Below are 14061 nucleotides of genomic sequence, written 5' to 3'. Positions count from 1 at the left end.
CCTTACTCTGATATTTCTAAAAAGAAATTAAAGCAACCAACTGCCCCTGGAAGGCCTCCAATTTATAAACAGAGTCTGCTTGTGTGTACTTTAAAGCAGGATTAGGATTAGATTAACAATAAAAGAACCACAAGATTTGTAAATCTCAAAATATGCTGTTCATTCAATCTTATGAAAAAGGAAAATAGTGTTTTACAAATGGAATTTACCAAAACATATGCTGTGATCTTTGTTTTCTGTGTAGTTATTTTTGAGGTTTTCTGTGTTTAGTCCTGTTCCTGTCATCCCTGTTGATTGCTTCCCAGGTGTGTCTAGTTACCTGATTATCCTCCCTGTGTATTTAAACCCACCTGTTGGCTTTGTCTCTTGTCGGTTCCTCGTCTTTGTCAGCGTCAGTGTGTCAGTCGTCACAGTAGAACTGGTTAAGTCTTGTGTGGCATCAGCTCTCGTTTTCCGGTTCTCTATCAGTTGCTACCGGTAATTAGCCGTGTGCTATTCTCTCTGCCGTGCCGGCTGCATTGGACTGTTTGAGCTTCTCCTTATTAAACCATCATCATCATCATCATCATCTGGGTCTCAGTGTTCATCCTCACCACCACAAATCATGACAACATAATCATCCACCAAAACTTACAGGACATCATTAAAAATTTAATCAGACAAGTATCTAAGCGGCTCATAAGAAGTTTGGAAAAGCTCCAGAGATGCACAGCTCAGGTTGGACARCATCATTTTGTTTGTRCACTTAACAAACCAGGCCTTAATGAAAGAGTGGCAGAAATGTTTATGGTTGCTTCAGGAAACCATAAGATGTYCAAAGTAAAGTTTATCCACCAGGGAACACAGCAAACATGTAGAAGAAGCTGCTCTGGTCTGATGAAAATTACCAATAGTACCACATCTGTTGCAGGCTGCAAGTCTTAAAACTGGCACAGCGTTTTGCCTTCCAGCTGGACACAAAGGCTTAAAAGACACTCTGAGCTGCAATGGAATAATTTAGGTTAAATCATTTTTATGTGTACTGTTGGCCGAGTCGAATTCCAGACCTGAATCTACTTTCCAACCAACGCGACTGATCTTGAGCTCTTTTGCAGGAAAGRGTGTTCAGAAATGTCGGCCGTTAGATGTGAAAAGGTGGAACAGTCATGCCCCAAGAGGCTTTTGATTTTTATTTAAGAAAAAAAGAAAAATATGGATCCTTTTGCTCATACTTCAACATTATGTTYCATATTGTAGCTCTTTCACATAAAATCCTAATAAAATAAATGTGGCAAAGTTAAGAGTGTATGAATACTTTTACTTTAGTATAGATCCTTTTTTATAGTTTGTTTTCAAAGTAATACATTTATGGTAAATGGCCTGTATTTTATAGCTGTATTAAGTCCAGACAACCCCAAAGATCATAATATTCAAGATTTATGTACAGCAGGTTGTAGTTAATTAAAACTTCTTACCATGCGTTTTCTTAAAAATATTTTATTGTTCCTAATAACTTTTTAGATTGCTGTCATCAGGCTCCTTGGTGATTATAGCTCCKACAGTGGAGGACACTGCAGAGTACAAATGTGTGGTTTCTAATGAAGCTGGAGAGGAATCCAGATTAATTAMTCTTTCAGTTATTGGTGAGAAAAACAATTGTTTAGATTTCATCATTCTTGTCACTGTTTTTATTGAGTTTTTTAGCTTAAGATGTTTTTTAATTCCACAAAATAATTTGTTGGTGTCCTAGTTCCTCCATCCATAGCAGATGAACCCACAGATATAGTTGTGACAAGACTGTCCCCGGTGGTTATTGCTTGTACTGCAACTGGGGTGCCTGCACCTKTAATCGACTGGACCAAAGGCGGCATGAAGCTTCTCAATAAAGGGGAAGGATACAACATTTTGCCAACAGGTTAAACTTTTATTCATGCAAAACATTATATGCTATARTTTTAGTTAAATATTTCAATATTAGTCCACTAAATTAATTATGTCATTTTAAAAGCTTGTTGGGTATGATTCATCTGAACTTTTGTAACTGATGTGAAGCATATCGGTTTATTTGTGTCCCTCAGGTCATGTCCAGATCCCTGCTGCTCAGCTCAGTCACGCTGGACGCTACACCTGCATGGCCAAAAACATCGCTGGCTCCACACASAGACATGTGCAGCTAACAGTGCAGGGTATGCAGACTATTACAAGCTTTATAAGTACTTTATTAAARAAGTTAATACACACTACAAACACAAATTCTTCAGCCAAATAAGGCATAAGCTGTTGGATTTTTTTGCAAGAAATCAACATTATGCGTTCMTGAGCTACATTTTAAGTGGCTCCATGAAGCCTATCGATTTATTGAGAAGTCAAACAACATTGCAAATATTACTCAAAATCAGTTTGCACAACTTTTTCAAAAACCTTATTTTGAAGGAGAAAACCCTAAAATGTATAATTAAATGCCAAAATGTTTTATTGCTACTCTTATTATTATTATTATTATTATTATTATTATTATTATTGTTTCTGATTTATTTCCAACTGATTTCTAAGTGAAGTTGGACGGAAGGCAGTCATAATTACACCCAAAATATAAACTCTAAAACTAAAAAGCACTTGTACTGTAGAGTTTGACAGATGATGAGTAGCACCGTCGTCTTTTCTCCGTTCGTCTCTTCAGAACTGCCGGTGATCCAGTCCCATCCCGCCACACTGGATGTGATCTACAACAGCGCCGTTACTTTGCCCTGCAGAGCCACAGGCTCACCCAGACCCTCCATTACCTGGCAGAAGGAGGGCATCAACATACCCGCCACTGGTAATCACTTCTTCTGCAGTCCCATGCAAAAATATTAATACCCCTGGAGATATTTCCACATTTTGTTGCAGTACCACCATAAACTATAATGTTTTTATTGAGAGGTTGTATACGTTTTCATCCTTTCTTTCTGTTTTTCTGTCATTTTTCATGACAATACTCAATGACACCCTGATTACTGGGCTGCACAACTAATAGCTGATCAGATTCATCAGTCATCAGATTCTCCCATCTGAGCTGTCAATTCCTGCAGTTCCTCCAAAGTTCCCATGGCTCACCTGTCCTCTTCTCTAATTAAAGCTCTCCCTGGCTGGACTCTAAGTTTTCACTAGACAGATATTTTTTGGCAGGTTTGCAATTGTGAAACACAGTCTCCTTTATTTGATGATGGACTGAACTGTTTTCCATGACAGGTTTAAAGCTCACATAACCCTGCTTTAAATGTCTCTGTAATTTTATCCCCTGACCTTACTGGTGTGTTCCTCTCTCTTTTATTCACTATTGTTCTCTAGCAAACMTTTTGAGACCTTCACAGAACACCTGGATTTATCATGACAATAAGCTACACACAAGTTGATCTTGCTTTCCAAACAKGAATTTTATTTTATTCACGAGTAGTGGAGTACACTGAATGCAAATGCCTGGCAGATTTTCTTTTGTCAAAACCTGCATTTTCTCCTCTACTCCACATTAAGCACAKCCATAAATCTCTTGTTTTGCTTTAGGTGGAGTTTACACAATACTTCCTGATGGAAGTCTCCAGATCTCCAAGGCGTCTCTCGCAGACTCTGGGACCTTCATTTGTGTAGCACAAAACCCTGCAGGCACTGCACTGGGCAAGACCAAACTCAGAGTGCAAGGTKGGTGATGTCGATTAAATCAGCTAATTCTCACTTTTCTCACAGAAATCTCTAGCAGATTTACTCTATATTTGAACAAATTATATCTTTAATCAATCGAGGCACTGTTATACCATTAGTTTTCTGATCAGACTTTCTAATGTCTGAGTAAATAAACTTTCTGTTTGCAGTTACTCCAGTGATCCTTTCAGAGACTCAGGAGTTACTTGCACTTTTGGACTCCTCTGTGACTCTTCATTGCGAAGCTGCAGGATCGCCTCCACCCTCCATCACATGGCACAAAGACGGGCAGCTGCTGACTGACTCCGGACACCAGCGGCTGCTCAGCTCAGGATCCCTCCAGATCGCCTTCGTTCAGCAGAGCGATGCTGGAAGATACACTTGCACTGCTGCCAATCCTGCCGGCACTGACAGCTTTGATATGACACTTACTGTACAGAGTAAGTTGGAAACTTAAAGTTATTCAGAGATAAAAAAAAATACTTTGGGCTGCTTTTATGTTTTAGATCTGATTCCTAGCTGGATTCTTGGAGAAAATAGTAATGTCATGTAGAGATCAAATGAAAAATCATTGATGTTATTTATTTTGATTGGTATTAATCGAATGGCTGGTCGGGAATTCAAAAATCTCATTTTCTTTCAAATCAATGAATGCACCATAAGAGCTTTCACATCCAACTAGATAACTTACTGATAACCTAATGAGATACAAGCTCTCATAATTATGCACATTGTATTCAAGTTTTTTTGTATTTCTGGACACCGAAATTAAGTTTGTGGAAGAAAAAATAGAAATTAGCTGTTTGTCCAAACAGGAGGGTGAGTTGGGTTGCCATGTGGTACTGAGATTATGTGATATACAGAATTCTGTATATCACATAATCTCCCAATTAAAATTTTCTGTGGTAAATTTAGTTGATTAAGCAGCATTCAAAATCCAAAAATCTGGCATGTATGGTAGAGTGGTTAAATGAAGGCTTTCCTTAAATTTTTACAGAGTTACTGAAGGACTTTTGGACTTTTGTCATCAACGTGTTTAAAAAGAAGGTAGTAGAAGCCCAGACAGTATACTTTCTGTTACATGCTCGGCTGACTTTCAGAACTGGCAGATTAAAACTTTATAAATCAGTCAGAAAACTGGGGTATAAGTTCATCTCCACTCATAATATTATTATAGGGATGTCCAAATAATTTCCAAAATTGTAAATCAATTTATTTACTGTTATATACTTAAGGTTCTGACACTTTCGGAAGGAAATGCATTCCTGTCCTTTATTATTATTATTATTATTATTATTATTATTATTATTATTATTATTATTATTATTATTATTATTATTATTATTATGTTATAGTGCCTCCTTCTATCAGTGGTGGAAAACAGGATGTGGTTGTTGTGGAAAAAAGTCAGGCTCAGCTGATGTGTGTGGCGGAGGGCATCCCACAACCCGAACTGTCCTGGAAAAAAGACGGGAATCCTCTCAGCGAAAGCCGAGGGGAGTTCACCATCCTGCCATCCGGGGAGCTGATTATTGACAGCGCGCAGGTATGAAAACACACAGACCAGGCTTGACTGGAAATGTTTGTGTTTCTACTCATCTCTTCACACAAGTTCTTGTGCATTTTTGTGGGTTAACAAGAATGTTGTGTTTTTTTTTTAAAATAATAATATACCAGCCTGAAGATGCCGGCAGTTATACTTGTGTCGCAACGAATTCAGTCGGGGAGGACAGCAGGACGGTGACGCTGTCGGTTCATTCTCACCCCTCCTTCACCAAACTGCTCACAGATGTTTCTCTCAACAAAGGAGAGCGACTCGTGCTGACCTGTGGTGTCAGTGGAATCCCAACACCCACCGTTAAATGGATCATGAACAACAAAAATATCCCAGGTGTGATTTATTACGAAAGTGGTTGGTATTGTCATATTTTTTTCTTTTAGATGTTTCTTTGTAACACCTTTGAATGCGTTTTCTTTGTACTTGTCCCACTGCTTTAGTCCACTATAATCATGTGAATGGTCACAGTGAGCTTGTGATAGAGAGAGTAAGTAAAGAAGACACTGGTACCTACACATGTGTAGCTGAAAACACAGTGGGGACCATCAAGTCCCTGGGATTCGTCTATGTTAAAGGTAAACCAAACTCTTATGAAACATTCATAAAGGGATTGTTCTGGGTTTTTGAAGTGAGGTTCTGTTAAAGGTTGTAAATTAGGAGCTTGTGGAGGCTGAAGTTGAAGTCCAGTTTTGGGGTAATCCAAAAACGATAACTTTGCAATCCAAGGAGACATTTTCACACCAACATGTGTGTGAAGCAACAATACCTTCTAGACTATTTGAAAAAGATAGCTTAGTTTTATAGGTAAAGAAAATTTATTTTAATACTAGGCTTAATTTTTACTACCAAGAAAAATTATTATATCACACTTCTACAATGGGAGAATTAATAGATTTTTATGAATGAATCATTTAATAGTTATGGAAAATGGTGACAAATGACAAACATTGATGTAAATGTATATATTCCCTTTAACAGTCGTGTCTATTTTTATATTGCATAAAGTACACATTAACTCTCCTAAAATGTGCATCTTTTAGTTTTATCTTCTAATAAATTCTAGCAAAAGTATCTTAATGTATTCTCCAGAACCTCCAATAATCGATGGGGACCTGCATGCCAGCCGAATTGAACCTCTTGGTGGTAATGCCGTCCTGAACTGTGAGGTTCGAGGCGACCCGCTGCCAACTATCCAGTGGAGCAAAAATGGCATAAACATCCAGATCAACAACCGAATCCGACAGCTGGATAACGGCTCCCTGGCCATCTATGGCACAGTGGTAGGAAATGACACGAGCAAAAAATGTTGCTTTGCAAAACTTCTTTGCATTTTGCTAATTTAAAAGCACAGATATTCATGTGTTTTATTACAATGTGCGAAATGTAGATCAAAAGTATAAATCTGACTGAAAGGGATACGTGGTTTATCAACTTTTACTTTTTGTAAAAAAAAGTTTTGCACGCATTTGCATTCAGATCCCCTAAATAAAATCCAGGACAACCAAATGCCTTCAGATATGATCTAGTCAGTTTTTAGAGTCCAGAATTATGCAGCTGGTCAGAGATTCATTACTGAACCAAATGCATCATTTATAACAAGGAAGACAATATCCCAAGTTATAAGAGTTCATGGCACACTGTTGACTGATCATATTTTAAAAATTAGAAAATGGAATGTGTCGCCTAACTGAGAAACAACAAACATGCTTACTTCCAGATGTGCACACTTAATTGAGTCGATTTTCTTAACTGCTTTTTTTTCTGTTTGTAATTTTGTAAATGTAATTTTGCAGTAAAAGATGGCCACACAAACTCTTGAGCAGGGAGCTGAATAAAAATGCATGGCACATTTTTCAGACTTTTATTGGTAAAAATTGTGACAAAACATTTCCTCCCATTTTAGATTTTGCACTACTTTGTGTTGTATTTTCATTTAAAAATACAACACATTGGCGTTTATTGTTGTAGCACAAAAAGATGCATTTGATGCATCTTTAAAATGCATTTGACAGAGTGAAGACGCGGGCAGCTACATGTGTGTAGCAACAAATGATGCTGGGGTTGTGGAAAGAAGCGTCACCCTTACACTTCAGAGTAAGCTTTTGCCTTTTTCACTCCAGTTTAGCTGTAATAACATTTAATTTGTGAAGAAAAAGAAAAAGAAGAGTCATTGGTAGAGTTAATCTAACAGACATGTCCTCTCCAATCAGGAGCTCCAGTTATAACTTTGGAGCCAGTCGGAACGGTTGTGGATGCAGGTACCACTGTGGTTCTTAGCTGTAAAGCAGAGGGTGAACCAGGACCCATGATAGAGTGGACCCAACATGCACGCCCCCTGCTGGCAAATGACCGTTTCTCCACCCTGTCTAATGGCTCCCTCCGGATCACCAGTGCCCAAAAGGAGGACACGTCTGAATACGAATGCGTGGCCAGGAACTTACTCGGATCAGTGGTGGTCAGCGTCGCTCTCACTGTCCGCGGTAAGATGACGATTATTATTCCACTTATTTATACTTGGTGAAAACGTTTAAATACTATACAATTATGAAAAACTGTTAACTTTTGTTTCTTTAGTTTCTGAGTTTGCAAATCAGAAAATTAAACATGAATGTGTGCATGTGATTTATTTTGCAGTTCATGGTGGATATTCTGAGTGGACTGAGTGGGGCATCTGCAGTGTGTCCTGTGGCGCCGGTACCCAGAAAAGAGTCAGGCGGTGTAACAATCCGTTACCGGCTAACGGAGGCCGCCACTGTGCAGGATCAGACGCAGAAACACGCAGCTGTCAGGGGAAACCATGTCCAGGTGCTTTATTAATAATATTTGAAAAATGCTCTGGTCTGTGTGCAAAAGCAAATTCTAAAACCAAACTTTTGTTGTTTGCAAAGTTGATGGCAACTGGTCACAGTGGTCTCCCTGGGAGGAATGTTCACAAACCTGTGGTCAGGGCAACAAAACGAGGGTCCGGAGCTGCAGTAACCCACCTGCTCAGCACGGGGGCAGACCATGTGTGGGGAAGGCAGTAGAAGCTATAATGTGCAGTATCAGACCATGTCCAGGTTAGAAGGTTTAAATATCTAAACTAGATGAGTCTATATCTTAGAGAAACACTTRCCACTCAGCATAATTTGTTTTGCGTTCTTAGTGATGGGCAACTGGGGTTCTTGGCTGTCATGGAGTCCCTGCAGTGAGACCTGCGGTAAGGGCGTACAGTCCAGGATCCGACTGTGCAACAACCCTCCTCCAGCATTCGACGGCCCGCAGTGTGAAGGCACAGACACCCAATCACAAGTCTGCAAGGAGAAACCCTGTCCTGGTAAGAGGCTGTTGGAATAAAGACACTCATTAAAGTAAACTTAGAAATTTACTACAAAAACGAAAAATCTTACTAAGTATTTTTGGTCTAGTTTCTAATGCATGTATCTTACATTTAAAATAAGACAAAACTGACTTACAAGTTACTTTTCAGGAAGATATAGGAACTTGTTAAGTAATTCCTTATTATTGTTTTTTTTTAAGTCCTTGTTGCACTGGTAGATTATTTTACCCATACTCACATTTTTAAAACTTATTGGAGTTGTACATAAGTCTTCAAAAATGTAATATACTGTATATGTACCATGACTGTTGATGGAAAGTGGTTGTAAAGTTGTTACAGCCACTATAAATAATCTGAACCTCTAGTATTTCTGTTTGTGTGCTCTCCAGTGGATGGAAAGTGGTCGTCATGGATGAGCTGGGGGCCCTGCAGTGTTTCTTGTGGCGGTGGGAGCAGACAGCGGGCACGCCTCTGTGCAAGCCCCGCCCCTCAGCATGGTGGCAGAACATGCGAGGGAAATGACGTGCACACTGATTTCTGCAATGGCGACCGCTGTCCRAGTGAGTTTTGAGTAATAAAAATAAAGCACTTGTAAAGAAAACAGATTTTTTTTGCTCTGCCTTATTTCTCTATTTTCACTGTTTGTCAGTCAATGGTAACTGGGGACAGTGGAGTAGCTGGGGCAGCTGCAGCAAGACATGCAACGGAGGTCAGATGAGGCGCTACAGGACCTGTGACAACCCTCGACCTTCTCATGGTGGGAGAGCTTGTGCAGGAGCCGATTCACAGATGCAGAAATGTAGCACTGCAGAATGTCCTGGTGAGTTAGTACCACACCGTCTTAGTCTTGGTTTCATGCATTAACAATTACTTGACTGCTATGAAATCCTCTGTTTTTGTGATGTATTGCAGTGGATGGTAACTGGAGCTTATGGCAGGCCTGGGGAGGATGCTCCTCTTCCTGCGGCGGAGGAGAAAGGACACGTGTCCGACTTTGTAATAACCCGCCTCCCAGTAACGGTGGCCGGCTTTGCCCAGGTGACCCCACTCAGCTATCAAGRTGCAACAATCAGGCATGCCCAGGTAACGACGTGATCTAAAAATTGCATATGTRATAATATTTATGTCTGTAAAATATGGATATTAAGGTGCAAATAGGTTRTCTCATACTTGCTACGTATGTGTTGTGATTCATTTGTTGAAGTTTCTTGTGTTTCTGTATAAACCTCAGCTATTCAGTCATAAACATTTTCTCTGTTTGTCAGGTGGGCCTCATAAAACTCGAGGAAGCATCATAGGAAACATTAATGACATTGAGTTTGGCATCGCCTACCTAAATGCCACAATCACTGACAGCAACTCGGGCAGCAGAACCATCAAAGCCACTATTTCAAATGTACCAAGAACTTTAGGTCAGCCTTGAATACACAACTTTATTTATGTATTTTCACCCAAAGGTACATAGTTACTTTGATAAACTTTGATTGTAAAACTGAATGTATAACATTTAACTTTAAGGTCCTGCGATGAGGAAGCTCATCTCCATCCTGAACCCCATCTACTGGACCACTGCACAGGAAATAGGAGAGGCAGTTAACGGTTACACCTTGACAGGCGGTGTCTTCAGGCGAGAGACGCAGGTGGAGTTTGCTACAGGTATGTGTCAGATAAACACACATTAAAAATACATTTAATTGGGTGACTGAAGTTTAGTTCAACTGGATTCTGCTAGGTGAAATCCTGAGGATGACCCACGTTGCTCGAGGCCTGGACTCTGATGGAGCTTTGCTTCTGGACATTGTAGTTAACGGCCATGTTCTGCAGCTGCCTTCACATGCTGACATAAACATCAAGGCAAGTGGTAATCAAGGTTTGAGGACAACTGTTTTAAGGAGAAAATTATGAAGGAAAATTTGTTTGCAAAAATTCTGAAAGAGCTTTTTTGTGTTTTTAAATAAATCTGCCTCTTCCTTTACATTGCAGGAACAACTTTAAGATGAGAAACGGAGTTTATGTGCTCTTGCAGCTATTAGGAGAATAGTTATAATCCTTAAACAAACTGGTGGTTGTTGAAAATTACCTTATTAAGCATAACATCAATTTACTTATCAGTTTTGGTATCTCGTTAACAAAATTCAGTGTACTTTTTTTAAAATTATTTTCATGTCTGATCTGAAAGTTCTTTCATTTATTAATTCAAAACTCCAATTGTGTTGATGTCAATACATTTTAAAACATTGTTTGTGTTTTTCAGCTGCAGTTTTTTAGCAAAGGACGAAGAAGATGAATTTTACCMCTGAGATGAAATACATTTTGTTGTACAAAAAGTCTGTTTTGTTGCACTTAAAGTATTCTACCTGTCACTGTCGTTTTCCACTAGACCTAAAATCCTTTTTTGTCTTGCATTTGCTATTTTTCTTGCACTTCTTGTTATATTGACATCTTAAATAAAATGAGGAGTGTAAAGTGTGTCTTACATGTGATGAAAACCTAAAATATCCGAGATGTTTTTGAAAGCATTAATGAATATTTTTTGGTGAACTGCTGAGTAACGCTGTGTATTTGTTTAGGACTACACAGAGGATTACATTCAGACCGGTCCCGGTCAGCTGTATGCTCTGTCCACCCGCATGTTCATCGTCGACAAGGAAAGTGTGCCCTACTCCTGGAACCACACCATCTCCTATGATCGCACTAAAGGAAAGATGCCCTTCCTGGTAGAAACGCTCCATGCCACGGCCATCAGCGCTCTCTACCGCCCCCTGGAGGAATTGTTGGAATACAGCATCCAAGCCAGTATAACCAAAGGTGGATATGAGCAAAGCAAGGTCCTTTGAAGATACACATTGCAGYCTGCTTTCAGCTTGAAAAAGCCAGACGGCCATTGTGGTAGTTGCTTTGAATGCACTTTAAGCGTCCGTCCAATTACTGAGTTATGATGTTTTAATCATGTGATKTAATAGACTTTAGTTTGATTGCAGCTATTTCAAGAAGGAAGACATATGGGAGTTTCCTAACTTATTCCTTACCAGAAATTGCATTTTTCTTTTGTTACATTTTGCAGAACATTTTTGAAGCTGTTATATGTATTACTTATTACTTATATTTAATACCATATACACAAATAAGTTACACAGAGGTTTTCATAGGTGTTTTTTTTTTTTATCTAATTGTAGATGGTCTACTTCTTCCAATATTAACTTTTGTTAAACTCTGATTTAAAAAATCTCCAATTAACTTTACGTTCAGTTCTGCATAAGTTTAAAATTGTATTTGACTTTTACAGATTACATAAATCGCAAATACAATAGCAATTGTTCTGTGGTACTTAATATTGCGCCGACTTCTTTAAATGTGTTTTTAAGTGGATAAAAATATTAATTCAAAGRAATTTCATCAAGACCTCTGGCTTACTTCCAGTTTGGGTTTTATAGTGGTTTCATACTGGGKTTTTTTCCAGGTGATCGCAGCAACCAGTGTCCTCATGGCTTCACTCTGGTGTCTGCTGGGCCTTACTGTGCAGGTGAWGTCTATTCCACCACATGCTACTTACTGCCTTTATGCCAAAACAAAACATCAATACCAGCTGTCACTAATGTCACTTTAAATATGCCTATTTGATTGTTGGAGTTTATTTCTGTGTTCTTTGTGTTGCAGATGAAAATGAGTGTGACGTTGGGAACCCCTGTTCTCATACCTGCCACAACACCATGGGAACCTACTACTGCTCTTGTCCGCATGGCCTCACCATATCAGCTGATGGCAAAACCTGCCAAGGTATGAAATGTGCAGCCAGGCATTGCATTGATTCTGGGAGTTCACTGTCTTCCTCACAACCTACTATGCTTTTGATTTGCTTTTTGTCTGTGTTTTAGACGTTGACGAGTGCTCCCTTGGTGGAAACATGTGCCATGGCGGACAAGACTGTGAAAACACCATTGGCTCCTATAGATGTGTAATGCGCTGCGGCCACGGCTTCAGGAGAACGGCTGACGGGCTCAGCTGCACCGGTATTGCAACAGATGCAGATAATTATTTCCTGGCTGAGTGTGTGATCTGTCTTTATTAGAACTCACTGTATAATCCTCAGATGTGGACGAGTGCTTGGAGTCCCAGCCGTGTCATCAGCAGTGTATGAATACCATAGGAAGTTATCGTTGTGCCTGCGAACCGGGCTTTCAGCTCAGGAACAGACGGTGCATCGGTGAGTCATAATGCACTTAGAGATTACTCAGAGTAGTTAAAAAACAAAAAAAGCATGCAATGAATTTAGTTGCAGTTGCCACATACTCTGGTTTAAAGTTTACCAACCACATAAAGTCTATTAATAAATCAGCCTACTAACATCTTAACAACATGTCTGATAACAGGACATAGAAAAAATGGCCAGATCACTGAAGGATCTTTAATTGTCTGCACTTCAAATAATAGATTTAACATTTTCATTAATGAAAAGTATTGGATGGCCTTAAGAGTTGCCTTTAAATCTGAACTGAATGTTTATATTACCCTACCAATGAAAGGCAAAGATTGCCAAACCATTTTTTATCATGCCTTAGTTATTGGTGTATTTTCAATTTGCACCTTATATTTTCCTTTTTATGTGATGCCTACAGTGTTCYCTTATTTCTTTAATTTATTCTTTGTTTTTCATATATTTCTTGGCTGTTAGTATATTTTCCTGTAATGTAGTTTCAACCATGTTGTGCAGGACTGGTCCAGCAAAATTAAACTTGTGTTGTCTTGGAGTATTTAATTTTTAATAATTTTTTTCCCTTTATTTTTTTCCCTTTATTTAATCCCGATCTCATTTTCAAGGGGAACCTGGGCAGAAGTCTGCAATGCACAGCAACTTGGTTACAAAACAAAATTGATTAATACATATACACAAGTATAAAACAGTATAAAACAATTTAAAAACAGTGACACTGTTTAAAAGAATATCGTTGCCTGTTTTTAAGAATCGCTCGAAATAAGTCCAGTGAAACCAGTTCTGACATCTTGAGTTCAGACTGGAGCTGATTCCAGGCTGAAGGAGCATCACACTGAAAGCTTGCTTTCCTTTTTCAGTTCGGCAACGTGGAACATGCAAAAGAAAAATGTTGTTGGAGCGTAAAGAATGGGAATTAATAGATCTATGTAAAAGAGAGTTTAAACATGCTGGAGCCAAACCGAGTAGAGATTTATAAATAAGGATCATCAGGTGATTGTTTCTCCGTACGCTTAAAGGAGGCCATTCAGCTTTTGCATACAGTTCACAATGATGTGTGAGTGTCTACTAYCGGTTACAAAYCTTAAAGCACAATGATGCACAGTATTTAATGCCACCAATTTACTTTTAGCTTTAAGAGAAAAACAAGAACCATTTCGGTAATAAAACCCAATCTTCATTTTCAGTGTTCATAGCAAATTTGCTATGTGATTTTTAAAAGAGAGCTCTTTATCTAAAATAAAGCCAAGATATTTATAATTACTGACAAACTCAATTTGTGTCCCTTCAGCAATGGAGGTATCTCTGATAGTTTCC

At 38.9% G+C, this 14061-nt stretch overlaps 1 protein-coding gene across 1 annotated transcript in view; it reads left to right on the top strand.

Annotated features, from left to right (window-relative positions):
- Nucleotides 1-14061, top strand: part of hmcn1 (hemicentin 1) — a 79527-nt gene that overhangs the window by 61133 nt on the left and 4333 nt on the right. Inside the window, exons 75-101 of the mRNA XM_008415619.2 lie at nucleotides 306-477; nucleotides 1501-1622; nucleotides 1730-1894; nucleotides 2058-2165; nucleotides 2660-2797; nucleotides 3523-3657; nucleotides 3828-4097; nucleotides 5013-5203; nucleotides 5335-5548; nucleotides 5656-5790; nucleotides 6305-6495; nucleotides 7228-7309; nucleotides 7426-7695; nucleotides 7850-8020; nucleotides 8104-8274; nucleotides 8361-8531; nucleotides 8924-9094; nucleotides 9184-9354; nucleotides 9447-9617; nucleotides 9800-9946; nucleotides 10053-10190; nucleotides 10267-10388; nucleotides 11105-11342; nucleotides 11995-12057; nucleotides 12192-12311; nucleotides 12410-12544; nucleotides 12625-12738. Coding sequence (XP_008413841.1) covers nucleotides 306-477; nucleotides 1501-1622; nucleotides 1730-1894; nucleotides 2058-2165; nucleotides 2660-2797; nucleotides 3523-3657; nucleotides 3828-4097; nucleotides 5013-5203; nucleotides 5335-5548; nucleotides 5656-5790; nucleotides 6305-6495; nucleotides 7228-7309; nucleotides 7426-7695; nucleotides 7850-8020; nucleotides 8104-8274; nucleotides 8361-8531; nucleotides 8924-9094; nucleotides 9184-9354; nucleotides 9447-9617; nucleotides 9800-9946; nucleotides 10053-10190; nucleotides 10267-10388; nucleotides 11105-11342; nucleotides 11995-12057; nucleotides 12192-12311; nucleotides 12410-12544; nucleotides 12625-12738 — 4296 coding nt within the window. The remainder of the gene's footprint in view (nucleotides 1-305; nucleotides 478-1500; nucleotides 1623-1729; nucleotides 1895-2057; nucleotides 2166-2659; nucleotides 2798-3522; nucleotides 3658-3827; nucleotides 4098-5012; nucleotides 5204-5334; nucleotides 5549-5655; nucleotides 5791-6304; nucleotides 6496-7227; nucleotides 7310-7425; nucleotides 7696-7849; nucleotides 8021-8103; nucleotides 8275-8360; nucleotides 8532-8923; nucleotides 9095-9183; nucleotides 9355-9446; nucleotides 9618-9799; nucleotides 9947-10052; nucleotides 10191-10266; nucleotides 10389-11104; nucleotides 11343-11994; nucleotides 12058-12191; nucleotides 12312-12409; nucleotides 12545-12624; nucleotides 12739-14061) is intronic.

The sequence above is a fragment of the Poecilia reticulata genome, linkage group LG8 (assembly GCF_000633615.1).
Source record: "Poecilia reticulata strain Guanapo linkage group LG8, Guppy_female_1.0+MT, whole genome shotgun sequence".
NCBI lineage: Eukaryota > Metazoa > Chordata > Actinopteri > Cyprinodontiformes > Poeciliidae > Poecilia > Poecilia reticulata.
This window is presented reverse-complemented; position numbering and strand designations above follow the sequence as displayed.